Raw genomic sequence first — 15,061 nt, 5'->3', positions numbered from 1 at the left:
GTAAAGTAATACAATATAAAAAGATATAAAAGTCATTATAGTCTTTATAAAAAATTATGGCTTAGAATAAAAGATACAGTCCACATAATTTTCACGCTGCTGTGCAATCATTAATGCTGTATAAAGTGAGATAAGAGTCCACAGTGGACTATGCTTGAACCAATTTCAGAGAGATAAGTAGCACTGTGTCCCCTACTTGGCTAATGAGTCGTGCTCTACTGGGACAACCCAGCCATTATATACCTATTCAGTTCTAGCACAGCAACTACTAACCACCAGGGGTCTCCCGTGAGACAGCTCAGAAAAAAACTCACTGAGCCCCCAGCTGTGGGATTCCTGGCTTAGCTCAAAGGCAGCTAGCAAATATTAACTAAACTGAGACCTCCAAACTCACTGTACAAGAGCCTTCTGATGGAAACAAATTTCCTTCTTTATCCTCACATTCTGGTTCTGAATCAGCAATCTAGAGGTGACAGGTAACAGAAATTTCATCAATGCCCCATACCGCCTAATGTCCCTTATGCTCTAACTCTTATGAATCTTATGCTTAAAATCTTGTTAGGCTTTTTTTCGTTTGTTTGTTTGTTTGTAAGTAGGCTCCACGCCCAGCATGGAGCCCAACACAGGGCCCAAACCCACAACCCTGTGATCAAGACCTGAGCCGAGATCAGGAGTCAGACACTCAACTGAGTGAGCCACCCAGGCGCCCCCGTCTTTCTGCTTTTAAACACTATCTTAGAGAAAAATCATGATAATTATATCTCTGGATATCTGTGTGGCCCTAGAACTCAACCTTTCTTGGATTCTACTTATGTTGTTAATGTTAACCTTGCTGTGAGGTTCATCACAGAAATTTTAAGACATGCTTCAAGACCAGTATTGAGGAGAACTGCTGTCTCCCACTACCCCCGCAGAAAAAAGAGAAGCCCCACATTCATTCTCCTAGGTTCCTATAAGCATCTCAAAGAACAGGGGTCAAGAGCTGTTTTCTGTGTCCCTAGCCCAGAGTGAGTACTCAATGAGTGTTGAATGACTGGATGGAGCATGTCTGAGGACTCCGATGAGAAAGACAGGGCAGGAAAGGAGGTCACAATAACTGGCTAGACTTTCTGGCCATGACAGGTCTCTTTCTTCCCATAAGATTTACAAGAGACCATTTTTACTAGGAAAACTGTGGTCTGAGATCGTGAAATCCTGCACTGTCAAGCATGTGAAATTCGGTTATGCTGACTTAAGGTTCTACCAATTTTTGCACTTCCGTTTCTGTCCTTTATCCATCCTTTAAACTTGCCCAATAAACCATTCCCCCCGTTTTCTTTCTCTAAAAGCATCCAACTAGGATTCCTCCTAAATGAATGGTATTTGTTTCAAAACTAGACTCCAAGCAAGCTTCTGTAAAGGGTCGCTCTTACAGCACCACTCCTAGAAAGGGCCTGGGTCATAGTCAGCGGTGTTTTCCCCCCTGCAGGGATCCTCCCCCTCAGGCTCAGTGTTCTCCTTGGACCCTGGAAGTGTAGATGCCAGCTGGTGGCCACCATCCAGCAAGTTCTTGGGGACAGCAAAAGTCTATTTGGAGAAATAGCTTAACCTGGTTTTTCAATAAATCCATTACATAAATGCTTCTATTTTTCTATCTTGTCCTGTATAGACAAATTCTACAGGGGGTACAAAAAAAATAATCATATACTTGATTATCTTCTTCACTTCTGTTAAGTTAAAAAAAAAAAAAGGCATTGCATTAGAATATGATGTTTTATTCTAGCACCTAGCCCACTGTTTGGCTAATAGGAGTTACCCAAAAGCATCTGAATATGACTACATCTGATTCTTTCCATTAACTCTTAAAACAAACTTTATTTAGCTTATTTAGCTCCAAGTTTTATGGACATTTGAAGTTCCCAAGGAGTTGTTTTTTTTTTTTTTTTTTTTACCAAGGAGTTGTTTTTAAAAGATATAAACTACTGCAGAAACCGGTGTTAAATCTGTAAGGTCTAAACTGCGCTATGGGGAAGTATCTCTCACTCTTAAGTAGTGTATTATACAGCTCACATGGGCATGCAGAGGGGGCACTGGCAGGCACGAGTCCCAGACTTACCTTGCTGTGAGGGTCAGCAAACATTCGGGTGAAGATCTCACACAATCTTTTCAATTCTACTCGACTAGAGGGAATAAAATGGAAATGAATGAATGAACTTAGAATTTAATGAGTCAAAACTGAGATTAGCGAGAGCTCTTTTAAAACTAATCTTTATATAACAAAGCTTTAATCATTTTATTTACTTCATGATGAAATTAAGTAGAAATATAAAACCATGACAGATTGGCGCTCCACTTAAAATGAGGCAACTGAATCTCAGAGAGTGATTACCAAAGGTCACACATATGGGAGTGGCAAAGCCCCGAGCTAAATCCTGCTCGTTTCATTTGAGGTGTGTTTTCCACCCGCCACAGATGAAAGGCAATGGGATGAAGTGTAGGAAAAGCATGTGCTTTGGGGTCAGACAGACCTGGATTTCAATCTCCATTTTGCTACAAAGTACTCGGATGTCTTTAGATCTCTTATCAAACAAACGGCCGCAGGGAGGATTAAAGGAGGGAACGCTGCCTTCCTACAACCGCCTCCAACTGCAGAGACCAAGCAGACACTATCCCGTTGGTGCCCTTTGGCCTTTTCTGACCCTTACCTATACTACTGAGTCCCATTTTTCCTTCAAGGCTTGAATAAGCATCATCATCTCTTCCCCACATCACCTCTGAGTAATCCCCCCTCCACACAGATGAGACAGTTGGTTCAGTGATCCTTTAACGTGATTAACAATGCGATCTAGTGAGACCAATGCCAATCAAGAGATTTCTAGAGATTATTCAATGGATACTTGATGAACACTAAAAACCAAGAAACTGGGATCACCAGAATTAAGCAGATTCTTGAGGAATAATCATCTCAACAAATCATCCTCATTTTTTTTTTTTAAATCCTCACTTTGTGTTCAACAGCTCACTAGAGCATCAGAGACTACGTGCATTTCAGAAGGCACATGACAAAACTTCTCAAGCCCTCTCGGGGAACACGCAACAGGTACGAATACGGCAAGGTGGAGTCAGACAGACCGGACAGGCACACTTACCGTAGCACAGGGATCCACTAGTCAACGCTCACTTAGCTGTGCAGAGCCTATGTGTGACCATAAACTGATCCACGCTCACAAGTTATCTTAGAAAAATTCTCCAAAGAATATCTGTATTTCAGGGATTCTAACTTGCCTAATTTTTCACAGCTTAACATCTCTGTAATTTTGGGATTCATCTTATAATCAAAGACATATTAGTACTGCCATGGTTTAACAAGCAGCATTTCTTCTTAGAGGGATATAAAATAGTGATGTGTCAACGGTGCCTCAGATTTGATGAGATATGTATAAACACATAGTTTTTGGTATATGTGATATGTGCTCATTTTAGAAAATTTGTGAAATACAGAAACAAAGAAAAAAGCAAAAAAATCAACTTAGTAATAGTACTGGTACTACTTTAAAGTACTCCACTTTAGTATCTCATTACTATACACGTTCATAAGCTATATGTATGCATATTACTAAATTTTACTCTGAGACTGCTATGATTTTACCCACAACTCCAAAGTATAATGAACCATACCAGCCTGCAGAGATGTTTTATTTTTTACCTAACTTGCAAACTGTATCCAGACTTCTCAAATAACACCTATCAGATAACTATGAACTGCAAGGGAACCAAATGTTTTATAAACCTAATAGAGTATTTGTCAGATATTTCAAAGTCTCTGGAAGGCAAAGACCATGTCTTAGCCAGCTTAGCACCTGCAGTGCCTGCCCCCACGCTTGGAACTCTGTAAGGACTCCATGAACGACAGAGAATCCACATAAACCACTGATGAGTGTAATATGGGACTTAAAACTTGGCTCACAACCTTGGCCTCTTGTCCTCACCTCAGTGTTCTTTGGCTCTTCAGTAAGTTCTGCAGGCCTAGAAGCCCTTCTTTCCTTTCTGACCAGTTGGAACTCGCACAGTGGTTGAGAACTTCTGCTACATCCTCGGTCTGCCGCAGATAATGGGGAATGCCACCATTCCTGGAGCCGTATGAGCGTTCAGAGCAAACACTCGAGGCATCACTGTTGGCGTCGTCGTCAGAGTACATCCCATACGGCTCATATCTCCTCCTCACAGGCTTCTTCTGTCAGATCCAACGAAGGTGGGGGTGATGAAGGAAGACAGGGGAAGGTGATATGACCGTGAGTCACACCACACAAAATCAACAACAGAGTTAAAGGTAAAAAGATACGCACGCACACACGCACGCACCGTGCTTTCCTGTGCTTACAGATTAGGGAAATAAGAACAGAAAAGCAGACATCCAGTCATGATAGTAAGTAACAGGCAGGGCAATCCATAGCAGAGACGGAAGAGTGTGGTCTCTAGTACGGTGTGCAGACTTCACAGTGAGGGACTTGGGTGGTAGTCCTGCCGCCACTGACCGGCGGAGGAACTTCAGAAAGCGCCTCGCCTTCCTGCCTCACTTGCCCTGTCTTTGAAATAAAATAATGCTACTTCTCACACGCTTGTTGGGAGTGTGTGTGAACTAACCTGGCTCAGCCCCTGCTACCCTGCAGGTATGTGCACCCACCAGCCCCCTCGTAATCAAAAGCAATCTATCTTGAGCAGGGTCTGTGGGAAAATTTTTCGAATTGCCATGCTTCCTTAAGGAAGTCGGAAACTGAAATGTCAGAGACAGAGTAGTCCAAGAAAAAGGATGGTTACATTATCTGAACACAATCAGGCTTCCCTTAGACCCTTCATTTGTTTCTCTTACCCTGCATATAAACTGTTAAGTTAGACCTATAAATAATATAGCAACAGCTATTAAACTGATAAAATACAATCTTCCCTAAAAGAAAAAAAAAGTTAATTGGCTGAAACCATACAAATGCAATTTTCTTTCATCTTTTTTCTTTCTTTCTTTCTTTCTTTCTTTCTTTCTTTCTTTCTTTCTTTCTTTCTCTCTCTCTCTCTCTCTCTCTCTCTCTCTCTTTCTTTCTTTCTTTCTTTCACAAATGTAATTTTCTAGTATCTGGCCTGTCCATCCACCGTAACTTGCTCAGGACAGTTCTGCCTTATGCCTCTTGTCACAGCAGAGTTAGGAGTAAGCAGCACTTCCTTTCACTTTCAGAACTATCCTTGTTAGAATGATAAATTATAGGATCATCATTTATATATGTGTGTATATATATATATAAACTGATTTGTAAAATAAGAAAAATGTTGAATACATCCACTCATGAAGTAGTAATGACATTGAGTAGACACGAACTGGGTTAATAAAATAAAACACTGATAAGAGAAGGAGGAGAGCTGGACATTCAAAAAAAAAAAAAAAAACCAGAACACTAAAACAGATGAGAGAGGGGACTGATTCCATCGCTAACAACAGCTTCACTAGACTCGACAAAATCATAATTCAGACCAGAATTTCTACATTACACTACATGGTTTGTTGCTTTCACTAGCTCCTAAAGGAAATATACTCGCAACAGAAAAAAATGAAGTTGTAAAACAAAAGTTAAAGCACTGGTACCTTGCTCCTGGAGTCTCCTAACAGCTGTAGGCAGGAAAATATTGAAGGATGGGGAAAAAGCATAGAGAATTATGTCAGAAGCATATGTGGGGATTGTTCTCGCAACAAAAGCGTACAGCAAAACATATCTGAGCAAACCAAAAATATAGGTTAGCAAGCGATTCATATCAAGCGAATAATAACAAAGAACGCTTTCACAATGGCATTTCCTAGCCCTTCCTACACCTCCTAGAAACGCCTTCCAGTACTCGCTACACTTCTTGCTATGCTAAAACTCTTCCCACACCACTGAGGTACATCCCGAAAGTCACCGTTAATTCTCCTGTCTGTTCCTACGCTAGATTCTGTCTGCCCCTGGGATTTTTACCCTGGGAGGCAAACACTGTATACCATTCCTGTGCTCTCGCTTCTGCAGCAGGTCACTCGGGGAGGCCAAGCAGCTTGGACAAAGAGTAATAAGGGCAGCCTGAGTGGACTGAGGGCTAGAGCTCAGAGAGAAGCCCGAGTCAAGGGAAGCCCAAGCTCAAGTTCCCAAGTCCGACTCTGCCTCCTAGAACTTTGTGCACAGTCCCTTAGACGGTTCTTTAAAGAACAAGGGAACTCCCCCGCCTTAACTGGAAGTCCCATTTAACTATGGGTTTTGCACATCCATCATTTCCCACCCCTCTGACCTCCTAATAGGGTCTCTGAATAAATAAGAGACAGATTTCAGTGCTGCAGCTTAGAAGGAAAAATAGCTTCACAGAGTTCTGTTCCAGCTCATGACTCTGAAGTCAAAGCCATGGTTAGAGCAATTATCCTGAATGCCAGTACCTGCCAGGAAAAAAGCCTTTGTACACAGAAGGCTGATGAATAGAGCTGGCCAGGCAGCCCTTGCTTACAGGAAAAGCATCAGGAGAGTGGCAAACTGCTTGCTCACAGTCACTTGTCAAAGAAATCTGACTGAGTGAGAATAAGTGAGGGCGACACAGGACGAGATGAAAGTGAGAATCCCGGTTAGCCACGGACTGCAACATTTTGATCAAATGAAAAACAAGGCTGGGTTTAAAACTTCTGGGTCTGAAAGGATGTTATAATACGTTTTTCATCAGAGAGACAATATATTTTAAAACAGCACAAGCAAGGCCAGAGATCAGAGAGTTCTAAAGAAGATCTATTTTAAATGCTGAGCACACCACCCAGAATATGCTAGAGGCAGTGTCACTAACCAGCTGAAATGCATCTTTAAAAAGCAATTGGACCACAAGCTGATTCGACCAGGGGGTGTTTCGCTATAACTACAAACTGAAGGACTTCTACACTTCATATTGTTGTTTTTGTTTAGATACTCCATTGTAATGATGCAAAAACATATTCCACCAGTGCTTTACATTCTGAGTTCATGGGCATTAAAATTTAGGAAAGTTTCCTTAAAGAAGGATTTAATGACTCATTTTTAAAGACAAACAAAGGTAAAATCGTATGGAACAACTAGTGTGGTCATGGAATCTATGCGAGATTCTCAAGCCACAAGCTCTGTTACCTACTATTATAACAATATGTTTAGGCTATGCCATCGGAGCCTGTAAAGCAATAGAAGCAGGAGAATGAGAAAAGGAAACGCTGGAAAAAAAAAACCATGGAGAAAAAGGAAAAAAAAAAAAAAGCAGCCCAATGACATCAGAGAAGCCCAATGTCATCAAAACTCCCTTGATACTGAGGAGCACAGAAGAAACACTTGATGCAAGTATTTTCTGTAGGGCCAATTTTCACTGATGTACAGGGATAAGAGTTTAAAGAGAAAGTGATAATAATATCAATTTACCCAGTATTTACACAATTTTACAGAGTGCCCAAGATGATTTAGTACCCTGATTTGGACGCGATTTTCTGTTAGGACAGAGAAAACTGTGGATGAATAAGTCAAAGAGATTCTGTGCACATTGTGACTCTTACCAAAGCATCGGCAACGGCAGCTTCGAGGTCTGTACTCGTGCTCAAAACTCGCATGGCATTCACAGAGCCAGGTATTCTTCCTGCCTGGCCAAGCCCAAACCGGTCTATTTAACAAAAACAAAACCAAAAGATATGTCACTTTAATTCAAATTTTCTCAACTCTTTGCAAGGGCTCCTGCCTCTTCCCACCTACTGGACAGAGGCACTGGGACGTCTCTAGCCAATCTGAACTACCCTGCGCTTGCAGTTCTAACTAGACTTGTTTGCCGGCGGCAGAGGTTAAGTTGGTCCATATTTAATACTATCATGCCACAAGGCATCCTAACAACTGCAATGGCTCTTTAATGAGGTTTTATTTTTGAAAAGTGTTGAGACATGGGAGAGAGAGAGGTGAACTTATTATAGAAGTGAGCTGGGCTGTGAGCTGGGTCTTTTAATCTATTTAGTGTTCCTTCTGGAGGCAAGTGGCCCTGATGTTTGGTCAAACTAATTAGAAAGCTTCATGGTTTGACAAAAGAGTTCTAATGCAATGTGTAATAAAAAGTTAAAATTTGAAACAAATGTATTCAATTGATCCCTGCAAATTTTCATTAGTGTCATGACTGTTCGACTATCATTAACTGAGCTCAATTAATTTTTGGCATTTGTTCATGATGTCTGTGTCATCAAAGGTTATTTAAAAATCAGTTTATTAAAATTCTTCAATGATCATCACAAAAAGCTAGCATCTTCACTGCAAAACATTAATCATTCAGATAACATTAGTATACGTTTTTCCTGAGTCTCTCAAAGGATTTTCAAATGATAGTCTAAACATGTAAACAAAATGGATATGACCCAGAGAATTTAAAATAAATTTCAGCAGTTCCATTATTTTTAAGCCTGTTAAGGATCAAGGACAAGGAAGACTAGCTTTTTAAAAGTCCCATTACGTCAGGAGAGCAGCCTTCCTTAAGAAGAGCTGAGATTAAAGCTATTAACAGGAGAAAGTTCATAAAAATTATACTTCCTAAGTGTATCACACTATTTACTGGCAAACATTTCTTATTTAAAAGCTAATGTATTTAAAAAAAAAAACCTTTGAAGAAAAATGTTAAGATAAAAAATGCTTTCTTTTTGTGAACAAATAAGACATTGTTTGGACAAAAAAAACAAAAACAAAACAAAACACCCTATTAGCCATATTCTCATAATGAAGCATTTAGAATAAAAGGAAAGCTAAATCTGTTTTACATGAATTGATCTTTCTTATAAAGTGATGTATATAAAACTCAAAATATGTAACAAGAGTTCTTTAGAAAACAAGAACTATAAAAGTGAGGTGTTACTCGGCTTTTTTAAAATGTCAGTTGCAAAAATTACACCTTCCAGCGCCACCAAAAGGGGAAAAAATTTAAAACACTGCTAACCAAAACTTTATACACAGTCATGAATTTTTATAAAGAAAAAAATAGTATGTTATACTATCCCCTTTTTTAATGCACTTGGTCATACTGTATGCTGTCTCAGCTGTTATGTTTAAAAGATGATTCAATGTGCCATATAAACTAAGAGACCACAAAGCAATTATAACTAGATCTCCTCTCCCTACATATATGTATATATTATCAGTTGACATGAAACAAGTGTAAATTTGAGATTTGCTGTGCATATGATTTTATACATGATCTTTGCTGAAGTCTTTTCTCCATTAAAAAAGGGTAGATAGTAAGGGATATATGAGTAACAAAATGAAAATAATTCAGTTGTAAGCCATTTAAAAATTACCCAGCATAAACTTAAAGAAAACGGAATCTAAGAAAATTAATTAAAAAAAAAAAAGTACATCTCATGCCAGCAATTCTTGCTCCAGGGATAATACTGATTTTTTTCAGACCCAAAATTAAAACTGTAAGAACAATCCAATTATTCTGTGCTTCCCAGATGCACACAGCTCCGCCATACACAGTGACTGCAGATCACGGGATATATAGCATAGATCATTTGAATTTCAAATCTGAAGGGGAAATGTTTGTCTGGATCTGAGCAAAGTTACAAGGCTTTTGTTTTCACCAGACCAAAATCAAACGTTCTACACTCGCTGCTCTGACGTTATTATGAAGCTCCATTTCCCAAGAGATGGATATGTGTGACTGTGCCCTCTGTCTGGCCCCCAATTTTCAGGGGACTGTACTCATTAGAGTGTACATAATAAAAAGCGTAGTTCTCTTCGCTTAGAGGAATCTCAGAGAAAATAACTCTGTGAACTGGTGACAGTTGTCCCCATCAACAGTCCGTGATTTAATACATAATGCCTTACTCAGGTGAGAAAACTGTAGTTAGCATATAAAAATGGTGTCAGTTAAACCCAGCAAACTGATGCATTTCTGTATGTTTACTTTTTGCCCCAATGGCTAACTGGGGGATTTCTGATATCATTAAAGCGGGCTGGGATGGAACATTTGGGGACCACAGGCTGCAAAGGCTACCTGCCGCCTGACCTGATTATCTGAATCGTGATCTTGTTTTTCTATAAAAGTTTTAGGACAAATATTTACACATATGAAATTATGCACACTAGGATTTGGAACATTTAGTAACTAAACAGTTCCACCAAGTAATTAGAACCTGACACTAAAATTAACATCAGTAATCAACACTTTTTGGGAGCAAAGCCTTTGGAAATGAAGACTCTGTTGGGTGACCTCCATCCCCCTCTTTCCCCACAGGGACTTTTCAGGATACCTATTTCGGGTGGCTGAGGGAAGGAGTAAAAAGAGGGGAAGAAGCCCCTCCCCGTGTTTTTGTTTTGTTTTCACATAAACATGAACACTGGAGAAATGATGTTGTCAAACAGGCTATAAAGCATCTACGGCCTATTAACAGAACCATAAACATTCAACAACTTAAAAAAATCAAAGCACATTGGGGAAAACAAATATGAAGTGCATACATGCCAAGTGCTAGCCAACACTGATGAAAACAAATGCTAAAATGGGTGTGAAACTGGAACATATGAAGAAGCCAAGTCATGCAGTTAGCACTTGTTCACCTGACTGCCCAACAGATTCAGCAGTGGAGAGGGCACTAGTGGACCTGGAATGACGTCGAGAGGCTGCAGGTAAAAGGAACGGCAACACCCACAGGATTAACACAGAAGTACCCGAGACAGGAAATGCCACAGTCCAAAGGGAACGCACGGACTGCTCCCCACGAGGCCATGTTTTCTCATGAAAGGAAATGATGCTGGAAATGAATGGAGAGCACGTGCCAAGCCCCAAACGCTACGGCAGCCTGCTGGCTCTCACTGGGCTAGCACACACACAGGCACGACAAAGGCACTCTTTGCGGTGTTCCTTAGGCACCACCTGAGCTCAGACTCCAGGTTTATATTCACGCCACGAAGCCTCAACGAGCCATAATGGAAATATGCAACATGAAGGACGTCAGGAGTCACAGAGCACTGTCCATATACCGAGTGGAACAGCAGTAGAATGGATTATTTACTCAGCTCACGAGATGCCTCATCGGTACGTGATGCATACGCAACCATGCACCAAAAACAAAAAGCATAGAAGTTCATCATGTTATCTGAACAGAAATAGAATGAAATCACGAGAAAGGGGCTCAACAAAAGAAATTCTGTGTTCCCCCCAATTTTTGCTCTGACTGTTGTACGAATATCCTAATTATCAATGAACTTAGTGATTAACTGCTGGAAATTCAGTTGTAACAGGGTTAAGGAGCCTCCTTGGTGAGGCATTCGCAGTACTCTGGTTATGCACAACCACTCTGTAATGCCGCTGGGGGCAAATCCTGGTTAGATCACAACCAGCTGGAGGACCTGAAGCCAAGCGCGAAATCTCTCTGTGTCTCAGTTTCCTCAGCTGGAAATGGTGCTAAAAATGGTACGTACCTCTTGGGAGTGGAGAGAGTTGCAAGAGATCAGACACAGAGCACTTAAAGCAGTGCCGGGCACTGAATAAATGGTGGGAGCAACAGTAGCGGTGCTGCTGGTGCTGGCCGTGGCAGTGATGGTTACCAGTAAACTCCAATTTATATGTCTACGTTAAATATTACTTTATTAGCAAATATTCATAATAAGCATATTAATTCAGCAATCTGAGGAATTATATACTAAACTCCGTCCACATATAGAAAGAATTATTTTCAGAAAGAACCGTAAAATAGGCTTGGTTCAAAATACGAATTTACTGAACAGAGTGCCAGGCAATATATGGCTTTTCCTTACCTCTGGGAAAAAACCCCAAAAGACGGTATGCTTATAGTCATTCCTCTGAAAAGAACATGATGGTTTACCACAGAAAATTCACAAGGTTTAACAAAGTAATATCAAGCAGTGCTACTTTTCACCCATGCTATTAGAGTGCAGTCTCCTGTACACGTGAACACTTTCATTTCATCATAAAATACCCGAACCTCAAACTCTTCAATATAATTTTTTAAAGATTTTTTTTAAGGTAATCTCTACATCCAATATGGGGCCCCAACTCGCAACCCCGAGATCAAGAGTCACATGCTCTACCGACTGAGCCAGCCAGGCGCCCCTGTAATTTTATTTTTTTAAGCTCATGTCACTTTATGAAAATGCACATTATCTGTGGTACAAGTGGTATTAAATAGCAAAGGTTACCTGGTCGACAAGAACAAATTTTTACCAGCTTGCAAAAGGAAAATTTCTAACTCAAGACGCACAAAAATAAATTGGTAATCTCTAAAACAGATATAAAATAATCACTTTCCTTACATAAGGAAGTTGACAAAACACGTTTTAAGAGTGAAGCATACCATTTACTGCACAACATATCAGTACCATATCCTGGTAGTTTAAACTGCAAATAGCTCTTAAGCAATACCTGATGGTTCCTTAGAAAGTTGTCCTTTGGTTCTGTTTCAACAGACTATTACAGTAAATCTGTCATGTAATGAGTCCTTTGTCACGTTCTCAAGTGAACACCCATCAATGGAATCCAAGGCGGACCCACTTATGTCAAAGCCTGATTTACAGCAGAGCCCTTACTTTCCCTTAAAAGTTGTCACTGTAACCATATACATATTCATACCATGAAAATGGTCCAAAATAACTCTGCAATAAAAACTCAAACATAAAACCGATATATAATCACCAAAGTATAATTATTTTCACACACACACCCCCATTTCAAACTGAAGGCTGGCTATATAAATTGATCCGAAGGGGCACTAACAGCACAAAATCTCGCTAATTTACAGAAGGGGTGGGAAACAATCATTAAACTGAATGAGGAGGAGGAAACATCAGTTGTCTGAAGGGCACAGTGAGTTCCCCTGGGGACCAACTTCGGGGACTCATCTATGAATTCCTAGGTCCTAACTCCAAACCTGGAGATCATAATTGATCAACATTGCTGGACACTTTCTCTGTGCTTAAGCCTAGAGAGAAAGCATTTAATACATTTCAGAGGAACAAATGAAAGACACTAAACTACCAAAACTTTCAAATGAGGCCGGGAAGCAGCCATGCTTTGAAGTCAAAGGACTGGACTCAAAACCTAGCTCTACCACCTAGCTGTGTGACCTTGAGAAAGTGGCTTACTCTCTCTACGTCTCTGTTCTGTCATCCGTAAAAAAGCGATGACAGTAACACCTGTCCCGGAGGGTGAACAGGAGCCACGAGGGGTTGCGCCTGCTCAGACTGTGCCAGAATGCACAAGCACTGCTCTTGTTCTCATTGGATAAAAGTTTTATGGACAGATTTAACCCAAGGAGGCAAAGGGCGCATGGCATAAAAATTCAGCTGAAAAGATGTTAACTATGGCCCTGACCACAACAGAAGATGTGTGCCAATACTAGTTTGTTCGGAAGAGGAAATATCTGCATCCACATCTTCTGTCCTGGTAGGAGCTGTTGTACATTTCACCATTCTGGGTTGTCACCAAGAAAGATACTTATGCAGAGCCATTTTGCCAAAGAAAGTGAAAATCAGACTAGATCACTCAAGTACTCAGGGTTCAATTAGGAGCTCAAGAATTCAGCACACCTTCCCTGGTCCACTGACCACATGCTGGATTGGATTACAAAGGCTGCTTCCATGGACAGAAACAAAAATACCAATACATGTATGAAATAAAAACACAGAATTGCCTAAGAGACCAAATAACCAATAAATAGACTGAATCGTTCACTTATATAACGGGTTTAGAAGGCCAAATAGTCAGCAAGGATGCAGAGATACACAGCCTTAACTTAAAAGGAAAAATCACCAGTTCATTCGGAAAAAAAAAAAAAAAAATCATCATTGCCACCCCTGATTTGTTGAGAATTTTATTCTGATGCTTCAGATTGCTGTGGAATAGCTGATGTGTACGAGGTAAGTCACCCCACTTGGGATCTCCTGGTCATCAGGTAGACTATTCTCACTAAGTCAAGGGACTCCTCTGGCATGGCTTTAACTGCATATAGGACAGCAGGTCAAAAGGAAGTATATCTAGATTTTGATTATGGATACTGATGGGATAAAAGGATATTAGGAAGAAGTATATGACATTAGGAGCAGAGAGAGGCAACTATTAAGACTGTGTGTTTCTGATCTACCGTCCACTTTCTGGAGTGATATTTTTATATTTGAAAGACCAGTTACATAATCGGAGTTGAAATAACAGACTGCTGCAGACCATAATTCCATATAACAACTTCAGGCCTAGGCCTAACGTTCTAAAATGATTTCCACCTGCTAGGCTTATCAAAAGGAAAATATACAGTTTTACAGCAAGTAATATGGCAAAGAACTGAAACACAATTACTGGAGAATACAAAATATTTTTTTTGTGACAGTGTGTGTTCTTTCTAGAGGTCTCTAGGGGTTAATAATTTGCACTAAGAGGTGTATGTCCATTTTAGACTATCCAAACTAAAAAGAAAAGGCAAACACGATATTCCATAAAGGAAATGGGTTTCTCTGTCGGTTTTTCTCGAATCCTAAAAACTGTGAAAATACAACCTCTGGCTGTAAGAGAGACTGAGGCTGGCGGATGAGCAGCTCCAATGGCACCTGGCTGGGGGCTGAGACATGGTTATATACCACCTTATGGCGACCAAATACCGTGAATTTCCGCCCTGGGAGGGCATCAGGTCACTGCCTTTAAATAGCCTATTGAGCACAGGAAGAATGAAAGTACCTGCTTAGTTAACAACACTGTGAAGTCGTGCATTGTGCTGCACACCTAAGCGGTTTATCAAAAAGCTACTCTGGGCTCGCTTTAGGAGGAGGCACTGAAACGACTCACTTCACAAAAAAGCATGGCTAATACCTTCATCCATGCAGCTTTTTAACGATCACCCCTCAACGGAGCACACTGCATTTCGTAGACGTTACCGCGGTTTTATTTTTCTCCACCTTTGAACTGAATCATGTAGGGCCTGATATTGGGTACAATTAAAAACAAATTGTCGAAATTCAATGACAAAAGATAACACTTTGCATTTGCTCTACTTTTAAGAAGCAATTCACTTTCACTGAGCATCCCCTTATGTTAG

The 15,061-nt window shown here is 40.4% G+C and overlaps 1 protein-coding gene across 24 annotated transcripts in view; it reads right to left on the bottom strand.

The window, feature by feature from the left end:
- CLASP1 (cytoplasmic linker associated protein 1) overlaps positions 1-15,061 on the bottom strand; it is a 267,594-nt gene that overhangs the window by 62,572 nt on the left and 189,961 nt on the right. For 12 of the 24 annotated variants that reach the window (XM_087854114.1, XM_087854040.1, XM_087854321.1 and 9 more), the window contains 4 exons: positions 7,547-7,650; positions 5,612-5,635; positions 3,969-4,213; positions 2,096-2,159 (listed from right to left, as the gene is read on the bottom strand). In XM_087854114.1, coding sequence (XP_087710240.1) covers positions 2,096-2,159; positions 3,969-4,213; positions 5,612-5,635; positions 7,547-7,650 — 437 coding nt within the window. Of the gene's footprint in view, positions 1-2,095; positions 2,160-3,968; positions 4,214-5,611; positions 5,636-7,546; positions 7,651-10,577; positions 10,641-15,061 lie in introns of all 24 variants that reach the window. The other 12 variants (XM_087854179.1, XM_087854377.1, XM_087854435.1 and 9 more) reach the window with 3 other exon arrangements.

This window comes from Ursus americanus, chromosome 1 (genome assembly GCF_024610735.1).
Source record: "Ursus americanus isolate L20-20 chromosome 1, mUrsAme1.1.p, whole genome shotgun sequence".
Classification (NCBI taxonomy): Eukaryota; Metazoa; Chordata; class Mammalia; order Carnivora; family Ursidae; genus Ursus; species Ursus americanus.
The sequence above is the reverse complement of the archived record's forward strand: the minus strand, read 5'-3'. Positions and strand labels throughout refer to the sequence as shown.